The 17,143-nt window shown below is 52.8% G+C and overlaps 1 protein-coding gene across 1 annotated transcript; it reads left to right on the top strand.

Annotated features, from left to right (window-relative positions):
• The first annotated feature begins 608 nt into the window (after positions 1-608).
• Znf444 (zinc finger protein 444) lies at positions 609-16,343 on the top strand. The gene is made up of 4 exons (XM_059281922.1): positions 609-720; positions 9,753-10,093; positions 14,121-14,229; positions 15,432-16,343. The coding sequence occupies exons 2-4, from the start codon at positions 9,782-9,784 to the stop codon at positions 16,004-16,006; spliced, it is 996 nt and encodes a 331-aa protein (XP_059137905.1). The 5' UTR covers positions 609-720; positions 9,753-9,781; the 3' UTR covers positions 16,007-16,343.
• Positions 16,344-17,143: the final 800 nt, after the last annotated feature.

Here is a 17,143-nt window from a genome sequence, read left to right as displayed (position 1 = left end):
GATACCCGCTGAGCTTTCCTTCACCAGCCTCAACCCTCCTTTAGTACTGGAGAGGGCAGGCGAGACTGCAACCGTCGTTAAGGGGACGGATCGCCCACTGATGATTGGGGGCGAACTCGGGCTTGGCCTCCTCGACCTCCTCTACTGGCGCTCGAAAGTCGGGGAGGCCGAACTCCAAAGTGTGCTGCCGCCACCGGTTTCCACGACAACGACACCACGGATTCCTCCTGTCCCTCCCCCGACACATCTGCGCATGCCCGAGGTCCGCCTGCGGGGCGTCTTGTAGTGAGGGAGAGTAGGGGGAGGAAATAGCATGTGAAACATGGGAAATGTGGTCCAAAATTAGAAGCGCTCCTTTTGCAACCGTGTGCCAATAGGGAGCGGGTTTGCTTCTGCACATCTTGAGAAACGTAGCTTCTGAGCAGGCAGAGATGGCTGGCTCCGGACGCACGGGCGTACGAGAGTCATCGCAATGAAGGCCAACGGGAAGCCGCTTTTTGTCGCGATGCTTCTTGGGAGTTGTAGTTCCCAGCTGGCCGAGGAGGAGGAGAGTTGTTGGGTAGAACTGGCGATTCCGAGTGTTGGGGTGAGGGGACGTGGGGGCGGGGGAGGGACGGGTGAGTTTGGCGCAAAGCCTGCTGGGGCATGGAGTCCTGGTGAGCCTTGTGCGCATGTGCGGGAAGGTGAGGGTGCTTGGGGGGCCTCGCCCTGGAGAGTGAGGTGAGCTAGGGGGAAAGGGAGGGAGAGACTGGGGGTGGGGGTGGGGGTCGGGTGTACGAGGGACAGGCGGGCCACGGGGAGGGGTGCCCGGATCTGGAGGAGGGAGAGAGGAAAGGAGGGATGGGCGGCTTGGGGGAGGGAGATGATAAAGAGGCTGGGGCGGGTGGGGCTGCTGGGGGCGGGCCTGGGAGCGGGAGGGACGCGAGGTGCAGACGCGGGAGAGCTGGAGGCCCGGGGAGGCTGGGCAGTGGGAGGGGGCAGGGATGCTCGAGGTGGAGCCCTGGGGTGGTTGGAAACTGAGAGTGGGGTGGAAGTCCCACCCTGCCGAGCAAGCCGGGGTCGCCGGGACCTCTAACCCCTTTGAAAAGGATTGCGGGAAAGGGTTCTTTCAGGGGCACCGTGCCGTAGCATCGTAGATGGGTTGCAGGTGGCTGGTCCTGTGCGCTGTTCACAAGTTCACGTGCACTTCTGTCGAGTTGAGATTTTGGAGGATAAGGACCTGCACCGTGCATTTCTTTATTAAAAGAGGACCCGCCTCATTAGCTTGTCCCGAGAGAGGCGAAATTCGTTAATGTACAGAAGGGGCTTGGAGACTGATTTTGACAGGATAAGATGGACTTAATCTTTTGGTTCTGATCCTCCCGGCTCGGCCTCCCAAGTGCTGAAGTTACAAGCGTTGGCCCAGCTTTTTTGTTTTGTTTCGTTTCGTTTTAGGCAAGGTCTTGTGTAGCTCAGGCTAGTCACACTCGCTGCGTAGCCAAGCCAAGCCTTGAACTCTTACTGTTCTTCCTGTCTTCACCCCGAGAAAATGCTAAATAAAAAGAAATGCATCACAACATCCGTATTCTTATACCCCATTTTAACACTTGTTCCAATTTATATTTTACTCTTGGGCGCTTGTTTCACAGTGGTTCAGTGGTTTTACAGAACTCTTCACAAGGAGCTTGTGGGTAAATGCAAACTTAAGCACCTAGGTTTGTGAGTTTGCATATTGCCAGGTGCTGTTCTGGGTCCTTTTTAAAAAATGATTTTTATTTTATGTGCAATGGTGTTTTGCCTGCATGTGTGTCTGTTGACTCCCCTGGAACTGGAGTTACAGACAGTTGTGAGCTGACATTTGGGTGCTAGGAATTGAACCTGGGTCCTCTGGAAGAGCAACAACCAGTGCTCTTAACCACTGAGCCATCTCTCCAACATTGTTCTGGATACTTTCGTGCTCTTTATTTTACACGGATCTCCCCAGCCTGGATTGTTGCCCCCATTTTACAGCCTAGGAAATGGAGATAGTGTGTGAAAGGTGCAATTGTTCTTTGACCAAGGACACATTGCTGGTAGGTGGCTGGAATTTGCTCCAGTTCTGCAGCTCTTGTCCTCAGAGTAAATATTTGGTGTGTTCTGTAGCTGAGGGCACAGAGTCCCAAGTGCAGATTCCTGGCCCTTTGAAGGACCATTGAGTGTAGGGGTGTGAGGTGCAAGAAGGACACACTGGAAGTTATACACTTCCTGGAATAAAAGTACAAAGAAAACAACCCCAAATCGGCTGGTGGGGAGATGGCTCAGTTGGTAGAGCTGAGGACCTGAATTTGGATCGGTACTCAGGTCAAGGTTGAGCATAGGGACACTCACTGGCTTGTCAGAGGAAACAGCAAGCTTTGGGTTCAGTAACAGACTTAAAATAATAAAGACACCTAACCTCAACCTCTACAGGCAATTTGCACTGAGGGTGCCCCCCCCCCCAAATCGATAGCTTGGAGAAAGCGAAAAGCAGAAAAAGCAATCAGAGATAATTGAATGGGGACACAGAACTCCTCACAAAACCCCCCTCCTCTTGTGGTGGCTTGGACCTTAGGCAAGAAGTCAGCTGTCCATCCTTTGGGGTCAACCAAAGAGGAAATATTTAACCTTTGTAGGATTCAGTTTAACCAGTTTGTTGGCCAAGAGTTGCTCTCTGTGGCTTGGAACTCAGCATGTGTCACGCAGAAAGACTAGTAACCAGCCAGTGTCACTAATTGACTTTGGAGTTTTCTAAGCTCTGTGTGGGGGAAGGAATAGCTAACTGTTTATCTCCCGGACCCCGCTTTTCCTGTGGGGCAGGTTTCAGTCCCCCACCCCTAACCCCCATCGCTTCAGCTTAGGGCTACAGTCAGTTACAAGCAGTCTGTGATCTTTATTACCCACTGGAGTTTATTTTTGATCTACTCCCTGACTGCCAGCACCTGAACATGAACTCCAGTCGGCTTGGAGGTTTTTCATCTAAACCTTTTGAATTTTCTGCACCCGCCCTACTCACCCTACAAGGCCCAGCTGTGAAGGTCTGCAGGCTCCTGTCTAGGGTGCAGCTACTGGGGATATGAAGTACACATCTCACTTAAGTGGAGGTTTGCAGGCTCCTGTCTAGGGTGCCATGTGGGTGTTGGGAATTGAACCCGGGTCCTTTGGAAAGGCAGTCAGTGCTCTTCTGAGCCATCCCTCCAGCCTGGATTTTCTCTTTATTGCAGGAATTGGGTCTTGCCTCGAAGGAAATCCCCTTTCCCTTGATCCAGACTGCTGTGGGCTTTTTATTTTTTTATTTATTTAATTAATTAATTAATTTGAGCGGAGGATCGAACCCAGGGCGTTGTGCTTGCTAGGCAAGTGCTCTACCACTGAACTAAATCCCCCCCCCCCCTTTTTTTTTTTTTTTTTTGGTTTTTCGAGACAGGGTTTCTCTATGTAGCTTTGCGCCTTTCCTGGATCTCGCTCTGTAGACCAGGCTGGCCTTGAACTCACAGAGATCCACCTGCCTCTGCCTCCCGAGTGCTGGGATTAAAGGCGTGCGCTGTGGGCTTTTTTTTATAAAGGGGTTACTGACTGCTCACACTATTTGTCAGAGGAAAATACTGTACTGATAGGCGTGTCTTCCAGGCTTCCTGGGAGGAAGAGGGCTGTGGAGGGAGCCCTTTCCCAGTCTTCCTGCCTAGCATCCGTACCACTGTGGTGCTCAACCAGGGTTAGTTTGTTTGTTTTCCATCATATCAGAAAGGACTTCATTTGGGAAAACTGATGTGTAGTTTATGGGGAGTTTTACTTTCAGATGGTAAAGCCACAGAATGCAGCCTAATTCAGCATTAGAGACAAATGGCTGAGGGGCTGGTGACATGGGTCAGTGGTTGACAGCACTTGTTGCTCTTGTAGATGACCATGTATGTATGTATGTATAAATAATTTATTTTTACGTGCATCGGTGTTTTGTCTGCATTCATGCCTATGTGAGGGTGTGAGAAATCCTGGAACTGGAGTTATAGGCAGGCGTGAGCTGCCGTGTGGGTGCTGGGAATTGAACCTGGATCCTCTGGAAGAACAGCCAGCGTTCTTAACTACTGAGCCACCTCTCCAGCCCAGATGACCAGGATTGAAATCCCATCCATCACCTGTATGATGGCTAAAACAGTCTGTAACTCTAGTTGTTTTTTTTTTTTTTTTTAAGCATGCTGTGAAAGGCTTGCTGTGTTTGTTTATTTTGTGTGTTTCTGTGGGTTGAGGAGGAGCGGACCTGACCATACCTTGGCATACATAAAGGTTGTCAGAGGACAACTTGAAGGAGTCAGTTCTTTCCTGTTACTGTGGGGGCCTGGGGCTCAAACTCAGGTCCTTAGGTGTACAAGTAAGCACCTTTACCCACTGAGCCATCTCGCTGGCCCCTGGCATGTTCTTATTCTTTGTAGGAGTCCTTTTCCAACGTCAGGTACTCGGTCTCCGCCTTTGGAGTGATTTCAGCTACCAAACCATCAACAGTAATGTGGAGTAGTGTCTTTTTCTTTACCGCTTTACGATGTACCGTTACTTCATCCTCTGAGCTGTATCAGTTACTCCAGCTCTCAGCAGCTCTTTACTTATTAAAAATTAAAATATGATTACATCATTCTCCCCGTTTTTCCCTCAATACCTTGCATATTTCTCATACTACCAAACTGATGGGCTCTTGCTCTTTTTGACTATATATATGCATGCGAGTGTGTGTGTACACACATACCATATAAACATACACATATATACACACACATATAACTGTAAACATAACCTGCTCAGTCTGTTTGGTGTTGCTTGGGTGTATATGAATTCAGGGCTAACCATTTGGTTTTGTAAAACCAATTAGGGGACTCATCCCTGAGAGAAGCTAGTTCTTCCTCTCTCAGCAGTCATCAGTCGCCTGTAGTTCTTTGTCTAGGGGTGGGATTCTGTGGGATTTCCACCTTCTGGGTTAGCATATGTAATGATTTTGTCACCGTTCCGGTCTGGTTTAGGCAGTGTGGCGGGCACTGTCTTCCTGTGGGTTAGTTAGCGAGTTCTTGGTGCCAGTTTCAGAGTGCCGAATCTGTAGGACGTTCTTTGCTGGGACTGAACAAGAAGTCAAGGGCTCCTAACTTTAGACACAGTGTCACCATGGAAACGGTACTCCTGTCTCAGTGCTCCTGACAGGGCCTCAGGAGTTCCAGGCCAGTGCTTCTCATCCTTGGCACAGTTGACACACGATGCCGGGTGGCTTATGTTTGGAGAGTATCCTGTGTGTCCCAGGGTGTTCAGTTGTGTCTCTGACCTGTACCCTTTGGCCACCAGTGGCACTGGCCACTCCACCTTCCGTCCGACAATCAGAGTATCCCCAGGTCCGTCCAGATATCCCCTGGGAGTCACACCACCTCCCAGGTTTGGAGCCATATCCTCGTCCGCCCTCTGCCTTCAGGGACTGGGAAGGGAAGGAAGGGCAGCTGGCTTCCTTGGGGTTGGAGGTATTACGAGGAAAACACATGCAGAGAGGTACTGGGGGACACTTGGCCGCTGGCCACATTTGCCAGCTCTCAAACAGTTAGGGACCTACTGTTGGAGTGATTGTTGCCCCCCCAGAGTTCATGGACTGTAACCCTAGCCCCCAAAGTGGCTGTAGGGGGAGGTTACGGAGTCATGGAGAGAACCTCCCTCTTGGGATTAGTGCCCTCTTGAAAAAGAGAGGAGCTGGCGAGGTGGTGCATACCTGTGATCTTAGCACTGGGGAGACGGAAACAGGAAGGTCAGAAGTTCAAGGTTATCCTAGGCTACATAGTGAGTGAGAGGCCAGCCTGGGCCATGTGAGACTCAAAAAAAAAAAAAAAATCAGAAACTGGTTGGAATCTTGCAGTAATCAGGTAGTAAGTGTTAGGGCAGGTAGTAGCCCACATCTGAGCACTTACTACAGGACAGGTGACATGGAGGGTCCTTCCTGTGTTCTCTTGAAAGCCTTTGAAAAGGGTTTTAAACTCTATGTGTGTGTGTGTGTGTGTGTGTGTGTGTGTGTGTGTGTGTGTGTGTGTGTCTGAGTATGTGCTATACATGTCTGGGTGCCCAGCGAGGCCGGAATGGAGTCAGATCCCCTGGAGCTGGAGTTAAGGCAGTTGTGAGCCACCCAGTCTGGGTGCTGGGAGCAGATCCTGTGGAACAGCAGTAGGTGCTCATAACTGCTAAGTATCTCTTATGCTCCCCATTTAAAAAAAGGCTTTTAGGAGCATAGATTAACTATGTTAATAATGGCATATATGTGTATATGTTTTGATCATATTCACATGAAGTTCATAAGCCCCTCTTGTCCTCCGGTCACTCCCACTGGGCCCTCCCGCTTCTCGAATTGTCTCCCTTCTTTTGTGTATTTTTCTCTTTTTCGTTCCAGCCCTGCGAGTTGAACTGGGTCACTTACCTGAGCATGGGGTTATTGACAGGAGTGTAGACAGTGTAGTAGAAGAAAATGTCCATAGGCAACAGTTAACTGCCCGTGGGTCCACAGGGCGGGGTAGACCTTGTGAGCTGCTCTCCCATAGCAACTGTTACCTGCCTGTGAGCCTCGTGGAGGCTCAGGGTCTTGCCCCCCCCCAGCCCCCTCCAGAGAGAGAATGTTGATGGGCCAAGACTTGGCAAGTAATCACAGCTGCTGGGAGTTCAGGGGTGCAACTGGCATGTGTTCCACAGCACGCCGCCCCTTTCTCTGGCTCCTACATTCTTTCTTCCCTCTCCAATTCCTGTACCCCGAGCCTTGGAGGGAATAATACAAATGTCCCGCTTAGAGCTGAGCATTCAAAAACTACTTACCGACAGGGTGGTGGTGGCGCACACCTTTCCCAGCACTCAGGAGGCAGAGGCAGGCAGGGCTCTGAGTTTGAGGCTAGCCTGGTCTACAGAGCAAGTTCCACGATAGCCAGGGCTACACAGAGAAATACTGTTTTGAACCCCCCCCCCAAAAAAAAAAAAAAAACCACTTATCCTTAGCACCTTGGCCATCTGAGACTCTGCAGTAATGGCTTGCTGCAGAAAGAAGCTTCCCTGGCCACAGCTGGCAGCAGCAGCAAGCCGTGTGGGTGTGAGCTTAAGTATTCCAAAGGCAGTTTGACGGGCATGGCACGTCTGTGTAGCCGGGCAGCAACAGCAGCTTCCTCCCTCGGGCCTGTGGCATTTCCAGCCCTGGGCTTCTGACTGGGTCTGTGGTAACAGGTCTGAATTTCCTCCCGTGGGGTGGGCCCCAAGTCCAATCAGAAACCGGGGGTTCCCCCTGTAACTGTCAGGCTGCTGTCACGCCAGTGGGTGTGTCTTCATGGCTGGCCTGTAGTGTGGCACCTCCTTGTGTTTTCTTAGATAAATATCCACAAGGAAACTACGAAGAAGGAGGGTCTGCCAGACCGAGGTTGCCCCAGAGAGGGACAAGGCCAGGATCAGAGTCTAGTTCTCTCTCTGTCTCTCTCTTTCTTTGAATTTTAATAAAATTTCTTTTATTTTTTACCCTGCTTTTATTGAAAATAGATTTTATTTTCTTGCCGTATATTCTGGTTATAGTTTCCCTTCTATAATGTTACAGCTCTGAGGGGAAAGGCTTCCCCAACAGAAGTTTGCAGCTCCGAAGGGAAAGGTGTCCTGGCCGTTGGGAGCCAAGGAATACCGCAAGGTCACACCACACAATAAACCTCACACGAGAGATTTATCGGGAGAGACACAAGAGGGTGGCCGCCTCTGCTCAGGGGAGAAGTGTCCGGGAACTAAGGGGGGCAGGCTTTAGATAGGGTTCCTTGGGACGGGGGGGGGGGGGGCCCGCGGGGGGTGTTTCAAAACATGGACGTGAACTCAGACTTTTTACCCCACACCTCCCCCCAACTCCCCTCTCATCCCAGTTTACACTCTGTCTCTTGTTAGAAAATAAACAGGCATCTAAAGAATAGTAATAAAATGAGATAAAACAAGTCCAAACAGTACAAAACAGACAAACAGAAGAAAAAGAGCCAAAGGAAAAGCACAGAGACACAGGAATCCCATAAAACACAAAACTGGAAATCAATATATATATATATATATATATATATATATATATATGCAATAAAAATGATGAATAAAACATAAAATAAAAATAAGTTAAAACATGTCCTGACTAAACATTATGAGACAAAGAACCTCCAAAAATGCCAGTGAGTTCATTTTCTGTGGCCATCTATTGCTGGACACAGGGCCTACCCTTAAGAGAGGTTTGTAGGCCAGTTGGTGGTGGCACACACCTTTAATCCCAGCACTGGAGGCAGAGGCAGGTCGATATCTGAATTTGAGGCCAGCCTGGTTCACAGAGTGAGTTCCAGGACAGCCAGGACTACACAGAGAGACACTATCTCAAAAAAACAAAACAAAACAACAAAAGAGTGGTTTACCCAGTGAAACTGTTGGAGAAAACGAATTTTTAATTTGCAAGGGGTTATCATAGCTTCTGGGTTAGGGATGGGGCATGTGTCCACCTCTTTCAGCTCTGGGACCCCATCTGGCACAGACCCATGCAGGCCCAGTGCATGCTGCCAGTCTCTGAGTTCACATGTGTGTCATGTTGTGTCTGGAAGGCCCTGTTTCCTCGGTGGCCTCCATCCCCTCTGGCTTTTACAGTCTTTCTGCTGCCTCTACAGCAACATTGCCTGAGCCGTGAGGGGAGGGATACGATGGAGACATCCCTCTTAGGACTGGGTGTTCCCAGCCCTCTCACTCTGCACTCTGTTCAGTTGTGGGTCTCTGTTTTTGTTCCCGTCTACCGCGGGAGGAAGTTTCCATGATGGTGGCTGAGCAAGGCACCAATCTCTGAGTATAGCAGAATGCCATTAGGAGGCATCTTACTGCTGTGTTCCTTTAAAAGAACAGTAGGATTTGGTTTCCCCCTAGGTCCCTGGCCTATCTAGCCTCAGGTTCTTGGCCACCCGAGCAGTGTTGGGGATAGGCTCCATCTCATGAAATAGGCCTTCAGTCCCGTCAGGCTGGGGGGTGACTCCCACAGCTTAACGCCCCTGCTGCCCCAGTGCCTCCTGCAGGCAGATCGTCGCTGGAGACGGGAGGCTTTGTGGCTGGGTTGGTGTTTACCTTTCTCCTCTGCACATACTGTGCAGAGTATGTTCCAGTACGGTGAACCCTAGGCCTAGGGGCGAAGGCCCCAGGTAGGCACCAGCTCAACTTCTCCGTCCGTGTTCAGTGAGTTGTGTAGGTGTCGGTCTTTAGCAGTATGGCCTTACTATCAGTTTGTGGAGAGCTACTAGTAGCCTTGGCAATAGACTGGATTGTTTGGGGGTTCCCATGGGGCCCCTTCGGTCAACACCTTGATTAGAGGTAACCTATCCCTGGTACAGGAAGCTTCATTTGGTGACAGGAGGTGTCCAGTTGGGGCTCCATCTCCCCCGTTACTTGGACACACACACACAGAGTCTTCTACTGTATTAGGTTTCCATATGACCCTTAGAAGAGATCATTCTTACCAGCCTTTCCTCAGCCCTGATTACCGCCACGTGGGAACCGTCTCCAATGGCCTGTCTTCTCTTTGGTCAGAGAGGCAGGCAGGCAGGCAAGCTTTTGTTGTACAGAATAGGAAAATCAAAGCCCAAGAGGCTGCTAAGACTAAGTGGATGAGCAGGTAATGGTCGATACCCATTTGGCTTCAGGCCAGTTCTGTCGCTCACGTAGGAGGCCATAGTCCAGACCACTGAGCTGTACCCTCCCATGACTGACTGTTTTTTCTACAGGTGCTGGTAACTCCAACCCAGGGGGCCCCATGGAGGCCCCAGCACCCCAGCCGGTGAAGCAGGAGAGCCTGTCCGTGGAGGCCCTGACCCTCGACTCCCCGTGGCACCGCTTCCGCCACTTCCACCTGGGTGACGCAGCAGGGCCACGGGAGGCCCTGGGCCTGCTCCGTGCCCTGTGCCGGGACTGGCTCCAGCCAGAAGTGCACACGAAGGAGCAGATGCTGGAGCTGCTGGTGCTGGAGCAGTTCCTGAGCGCCCTCCCCGCAGACACCCAGGCCTGGGTGTGCAGCCGCCGGCCCCAGAGTGGAGAGGAGGCCGTGGCGCTGCTGGAGGAGCTCTGGGTGAGCAGGAGGCCGTGGTGGCCGTGGCCGTGGGAGGGGCTTCACTGGATCGCGCGTCTCAGCGTGTGGCCTCATGTATCATCAAAAGCACTCTGGCAGTGAAGGTGTGGTCCACGGCTGGGGCTGGGGTGGCAGTTGCTCTTCCAAAGGTGCAAGAGTGCTTCTCCGGTGTCATCTGTACATCAGGGATCCCCGCTTCCTCCCTCAGTTAATAGTTGAGGGAAGGCCTGGCTGAGGGATGCCTTGCCCAGGGTTCCCATCAATGCAAAGGACACCAGCTAAAGGAAGCCCCAGGAGGCAGCACAGGTGGTGGGGTGAGGGTATCTCTAGAAGATTCCAACCCTCTGACAGGCGTCACCTATTGATGTTGAGGACGGGGCCAAAGTGGGGAGCTATGAGCAGGCAGCCTTCAGCTGAGGTACGAAGGTCCTGGAGGGCAGCCTGTAGCCAGACCTTCTCTCTTTAAAAGGAAACAAAGCCCCCAAAAGCAGGGAGTACCTTCAGGTAGGATGCCTCACACCTTGTGGTCCAGGGTTTTTACCAGGCCTCAGGCTTGGCAACATGGTGGCTTGCTCACGTGGCTGATCTGTCACCAACCCCTTGGCTAACCTCGTGTGGTCCAGACTCCCACCTCAGATCAGTTATGTTTGTTTTTGTCTGGTCTGGGGCCCAGGCAGAGACCCTCTTCCTAGGTGTGACATTTGAAGGCTCATGTATGACGTCCCAGAAGCCAGGGCAACAGCCAGCCTTCTCTGGGACCATTAAAACTTTTAAGTGACAAATACGTGTATTGGGGTGGTGGGTGGCGGGTGGGGTCACGCACACACCACCTTCCATGTGTAGGGGTCAGAGGGCAGCTGCAGGAGTTGGTTCTCTCCTTCCACCGCCGGGACTCAGGATGTCAGGCTGGCAGCGGGCACCCTCACCTGCTGAGCTAGCTCGGTGGCCCGCCCTCTCTGTTTCTTTTAACTAAGACAAGGTAGTTGCTTTTAATATATACATCTAGCAGAATTAAAAAAAAAAATCCTTCAAAGACATGTGGTGATACACACCTGTACTCTCATTATTGAGAGTTCAGGTAGGAGGATTTTGAATTTGAGGCCAGCCTGGGCTGCAGAGGAAGACCATGTCTGCAAATGAACAACGACAAAAATCTCCTTTATTGACTGGGTGGTAGGGTCCTCGTTATCCAGAGAATCTACAGGTGTGGAAGTCATTGGGCTCTGTTCTAATAACTGCTCAGCTCCTTGAGCTCTGGGACCTGGAGGGCATAAGGAAACCCCTTCCAGGGGTGGCCTTGGTGCTCATATTACATGTCTCATCGTGTAGGAGAGATCTTTGGGCTCACAGTTCAAGGGTCCAGTCTGTCACGGAGGAGACGTCATGGCATCCGGAGCTAGAGGCAGCTCATCAGTGACCTGGGAGGAAGTCGAGAGCAATGAACTGCTCAGCTCTTGTTTATGTGTTTGTTTTCCAAGACAGGGTTTCTCTATGTAACAGCTCTGGCTGTCCCGGAACTCCTCTGTAGTCCAGGCTGGCCTCGAACTCAAAGATCCACCTGCCCCTGCCTCCCAAGTGCTGGGATTAAAGACGTGCACCACCACACCTGGCTCTCAGCTCTCTTCTAAATCCAATCAGGGACCGTGCCCATGAAATGGCCAGCCACAGTTAGGGTGAGTCTTCTCCCTCACAGACGTGCTCAGGGGCTCCTTCCTAGGTGATGTTGGTCTTGCTGGAGCAACAGCATAAACCACCACAGTGCACCTGTAGCTCTTCAGCGGTGTGCCTGGTCCAAACTGCATTGTAGGCTCAGCCCTCCTCAGGTAGGAAGGAGCCTTGCTTGTCCTGTCCATTCCTGTGTCCCTGGTTGGAACAGCCCCTGGCATTAGTGGGTGCTAAGTAAATGCTTGTTTTGGCGGTAATGAGGAACACCGCCCTGCCTTGAAGTTTCAAAGCAGAAGGCCAGGGTGTATTCTGCTCGGTCACTTCTCTTGAGACAGAATCTGACTTGCTCCATAAAGTAGAATGACTTGCCTATAGTCATCCAGTCTCTGGTCTCAGGACACAGGGAGCCATGGGACTGTTTGAAACCCCGGGAGCAGGGTGTCTGCCCATTCAAGATACCTGAAGAAAGGCTGGTAGCTGGACTAGGAAACCGGAGAGAGGCAGCTCCAGCCAGTACCTGTGGTTAACACAACAGGAAATGCCACACCAGTTTGTCTCAGGTCAGAATTGAGGGAAGTCTTAAAGCCCCAGAGGCAGCTGGGAGCATGGAAAAAAGCACAAAACACTGGGTATTTGTGTGACAGGAGGAAAACTTAGTAAAAAAGAAATCATCCAAGGCCTGTTGACTGATGAGAGCTCCAGACTCAGCCTTTGAAAAGCATCAGAAATGGCTGAGTGGTGGTGCACGCCTTTAATTCCAGCACTTGGGAGGCAGAGGCAGGCAGATCTCTGTGAGTTCGAGGCCAGCCTGGTCTACAGAGTGAGTTCCAGGACAGCCAGGGCTATGCAGAGAAACCCTGTCTCGAAAAAACAAAACAAACCCCACACAAAACCAAACGAACCAAACAGAACGTCAGAGAGTAGCACAAGCCTTCTGCAGCTGGCTGCCCCGGAACGGAACGGGGGACAGCAGAAACAAAGCGGGCAGTCAGCAGACGAGGAAGCTGCTGAGGCTGGAGCAGCTTGCAGAAGTTTGAAACCTAGAGGGAACGGACTGTGTGTGTGTGTGTGTGTGTGTGTGTGTGTGTGTGTGTGTATTCAAATTGCCAAGTCTCATGAAGAAGCAACACATTGAACCCTGAAAACCGGAGGGCAGAGGGGTGGAAACAGTGACTGAAGACCTGACACTCAAAAGGCACCAGGCCCCGGCAGTTTTATGTGTGGAAGTCCTGCTGAGTCTTAGAGGAAATGATCACTCTTCTGTTTTACAGACTGCTAGAGTGTGAAGTGGGGCGGCACCCAGCTCATTTCACGAGGCTGCCAACCCCCTAGCCCCACTGCCCCACAGTCCAACCAAGCCATACAAGGACAGCCTTTAAAAAACAAGCCCAGGCCTGTCTGAAGGAAAATAGATCCAAGAATCTCAAATAGAATATTGTCTGCTTGGATCCAGCCAAGGATTTATAAACTGACGTGTTCTAGCCAGGTAGGCTTTACATAGATGCAAAGAACGTGTTGGGAATTTACCAACGAAGTACAAAGGCTCTGTGGACAGAATCTATCATTCAAGGTTGAGGCCAGGTGGAGTCAGGGGACTTGACAAAGGCCAGCATCAGCATAGAAACAAGCAGTGTAGGGCTTGGTGTTGTACACCTTCAATCCCAGCACTCGGGAGGCAGAGGCAGGCAGATCTCTGTGAGTTCGAGGCCAGCCTGGTCTATAGAGCTAGTTTTGCAGGACAGCTGGGGCTACACAGAGAAATCCTGTCTCAAAAAAAGTTGTTCTCTGACTTGCATATGTAAACACGCACACACACACACACACACACACACACACACACACACACACACACGGTGGACAGATGCAGTGGAAAGAAGGCTCTTCGGTTAAGAGCCCTTGCTGTTCCTGCTGAGGACTGGAGTTTGGTACCCAATACTCCGGACAGGTGACTCACAACTTCCTGTAGCTTCAGCTCCAGAGGACCAGATGCAGTCCTCTGGCCTCCACGTGTATTTGTGCCTATGCACCCCACCCCAGCATGCTAGGAATAAATCTTAAACAAACAAAAAGCAGGCAGTAGGATTTAAGAACTGTGTGCAAGGTGTGGGGAGAGGGAGGTAAATACAGGCTATTATAATTTCTCAATTTGGCCAGGCGGTGGTGGTGCACGCCTTTAATCCCAACCCTTGGGAGGCAGAGCCAGGAGGATCTCTGTGAATTCAAGGCCAGCCTTGTCTACAGAGCGAGATCCAGGACAGGCACCAAAACTACACCCTGTCTCGAAAAAACCAAATAAATAAATAAATAAAAATATAAAATAATAAAGTAGTTTCTCAATTTGGCATATGCTATCTCGTTTCAGGGCCCAGCAACCTCCCCAGATCGGTCCTCGGCAATGAGGGCACCTCGGGATATGACAGAAGGCTCAGGGGGCGGTGTTGGAAAGGAAGAAAGTGGCGTGATTCCCTTAGGTGAGCTGCTGGCCTCTCTTCCCACTTCTTTCTTGACCCCAACATCAGGGGTCCGTGTCTCCCAAGCTAAGTCAGGAACTGACCTGGCCATCTTTACTTGCTCAGTGAAAGCTCCAGGAACAGCTCACCACGTGCCCCTCCCTGCCTTTAGGGAGGCTCAGACTCTGTTTGCCAGGTGCTGCTCTACCAGTGCGTGGAAAACCCATAGCACCACCTAAACAGACGTGGTCTCTGGAGTTAGGGCCTCCTTGTACAGCCCAGGCTGGCACGGTCTTTATCCTCGGCCTCCTGAGCGCTGGGATTGCAAGCATGCCGGCGTGTCCAGTGAGAACTGGCTGCACTACGTTTCGGTCCAGGGTTCTAAAAGGTCTCAACTGAGGCTGGGTGCTTCTAAACCAGGATTGGGCCCAGGCAGCCTGCTTCGGGTCCTTCTGCACCCCAACCCCTTTCGGACCGGCTCCAGTGGAGTCATGTGCTCTTCCCCTCCCAGGTGCTGTGTCGGGGTTCTGTGTCACGTGCCCGGCGTCTGAGCTGGGCATGGAGTCTGTTCCATCACCTTAAGGTGAGGTGACTCCATGTATCTCTAGACAGTGGGGCAGAAGCCAGGTATCCCGGAAGATACCAGGTAACTGCTGAGGGTGGCGCTGGAGCAGCGAGGGGAGACCAGTGGGCATTTCAGACAGAGGAGGACGGGACGCCAGTTCATGATGTAAAACTACCCAAACCAGGGTTGTGGGCGTTCCTGGGGCTCCATGGAGCAGACGGAAACCTAGACAGGGTCGTCATGTGTAGTTCATCTCTCACCCAGCTTACCTGCTCCTACCCGTTTGTTCGTTCCACTCGGACACCGTCAGCCTTGCGCTCTGCAGTCGGCCCGCCCATCTGTGTACCTTGGGAATCTCCCTTCTCTCCCCACCACCTGGTTTCTCCTTTGTTCCTGACTCAGTGTGTCCCCTCACCCCTGTGTGAGTCTGTGGGTCCATTCTCCCAGCTCCTCCTCCTCCCTTCCGCCCACTCGTTATTTGTCTCGTTACTCCCTGCTCCCTGATCCAGAAAGCCACCCATTGGCCTAGTATTCACCAGGCAGTGTCAGGCTCCTTGCTAAGGGGCACAGGGGTGGGAAACCTGCCTTCCAGGCCACTTCCCTGTCCCCAACTGTGCTACCCACCCTCACCCTGTTCCTCCCCCCCACCCCCCCGCAGGAACCGGGGCCTCCGGGACAGAGGTGCCTGCAACGGGCAACGCAGGGGCCACGCGCCCCTACAAGCAGGAGCGGGGCAGCCCTCCACCAGCCCCGCTGGCACCCGTCCTCCCTGCCTTCCTGGCGGCCCCAGGCACCGTATCGTGCCCAGAGTGTGGCAAATCGCCCCTGAAGCCGGCTCACCTGTTGCGCCACCGGCAGAGCCACTCGGGCGAGAAACCGCACGCGTGCCCCGAGTGCGGCAAGGCGTTCCGGCGCAAGGAGCACCTGCGGCGCCACCGGGGCACCCACCCTGGCAGCCCGGGGCCCGCGCTGCGCCCCCTGCCCGCTCGCGAGAAGCCGCACGCGTGCTGCGAGTGCGGCAAGACCTTCTACTGGCGCGAGCACCTGGTGCGCCACCGCAAGACGCACTCTGGCGCCCGGCCCTTCGCCTGCTGGGAGTGTGGCAAGGGCTTCGGGCGGCGCGAGCACGTGCTCCGCCACCAACGCATCCACGGCCGGGCGGCCGCCGCGCAGGGGACTGCAGCACCAGGTCCGGAGGGAGGGGGTGCCTTCCCGCCCTGGGCCCTGGGGTAGCTGCGGATCCAAACACCTGCTGCAGGGCGTCATCCCCTTAGCACCCCAACCCACCTCCCTACCGCCTCTTCCCTACCCAAGCGTTGCGTTCCCTTTCAGGCCCCGTGTCCACTCCTTCCTCCCTTCTGGAGTTCTCAGCTTTCACCTGCCCCTACAAAAGACCCTTCTCTCTCTCCCTCATCCCATCCTCTTTTCGTGGAGGGGAGACCTGCCCCAGGACACCCTTCATGCGGGAAAAGGAGCTCAGGGAAGGAGCAGAGCCCCCAACCCCACCCTCTACTGCCTCCCGAAGGAGGCAATCTTGGACCCCAGGACAGAGTCGGGGCCAAAGGCGAGAGGAGGCCCAGACCAGGATCTGGTTCTCTCCACAGTTCAAAGGCAGAGGTGCCTGAGATGCTTGTCACAGATGGCAGGTCACCAGCATCAGAGAGAGTAATAAAGTGACTGACTCAGTGTGTACAGGAGTCTCAGACTCTCCTGTGTTGTGGGAGTTGAACATCTGAGGCACAGGGGACTGGGGTGGGCTCCACCTCACATTCACACTGCAGAAGCAAGGACGAGACTCATGAAAGGTCTGCTACCGGACACGCTCCGGTCTGGGTTGTCCTGCCTGTGTGGCTTCAGGCAGGCGGTGCTCCTTCTAGGCGATAGTTCCAGTTTCTGTTTTGTTTTGTTTTTTGAGACAAGGTTTCTCTGCATAGTGCTGTCCGGAACGCAGGCTGGCATCGAACTCACAGAGATCTACCTGCCTCTGCCTCCTGAGGGTTGGGAGTAAAGGTGTGTGCCACCCTAGCGGGAAGTTGCAATTTCTTAAGCCATGGTGCTTTAGTATCGCCCGCCACCCTTGCCGATTTACTAAGTTAGGTGACTCCATGTCCTTGGGGGATCCCTAGATAACCAGTGCCAGCAGATCTGGGGCAGTGCATTTTGCCGAGAAGACTCCGTTCTGGCCTTGGCGAGGTGAAGTCTGCCTCTTGTCCTCAGTTCTGCACAATGACGGTCCTGCAGTCTAGACCTAACTTCTCCAGGAAGGAAACACACGTGGAGTGGGCTGTGTGGCTTGGGAAGGAGCGGGACAGCCCTTGGGCCGGCCCTGCTGGGGTCTTTGGGCCCCAGGGCTTTGCTGCCTCACCAGAA

Source organism: Peromyscus eremicus, chromosome 1 (assembly GCF_949786415.1).
Source record: "Peromyscus eremicus chromosome 1, PerEre_H2_v1, whole genome shotgun sequence".
Lineage (NCBI taxonomy): Eukaryota > Metazoa > Chordata > Mammalia > Rodentia > Cricetidae > Peromyscus > Peromyscus eremicus.
The sequence above is the reverse complement of the archived record's forward strand: the minus strand, read 5'-3'. Positions and strand labels throughout refer to the sequence as shown.

What these genes read in the sequence shown, in the direction of transcription:
- Znf444 (XM_059281922.1), top strand. Translation starts at nt 9,782, where the DNA reads ATGGAGGCCCCAGCACCCCAGCCGGTGAAGCAGGAGAGCCTGTCCGTG. An exon ending in CGCTGCTGGAGGAGCTCTGG is followed by an intron (nt 10,094 to 14,120) that starts GTGAGCAGGAGG and finishes ATCTCGTTTCAG; the next exon opens with GGCCCAGCAACCTCCCCAGA. An exon ending in AAGTGGCGTGATTCCCTTAG is followed by an intron (nt 14,230 to 15,431) that starts GTGAGCTGCTGG and finishes ACCCCCCCGCAG; the next exon opens with GAACCGGGGCCTCCGGGACA.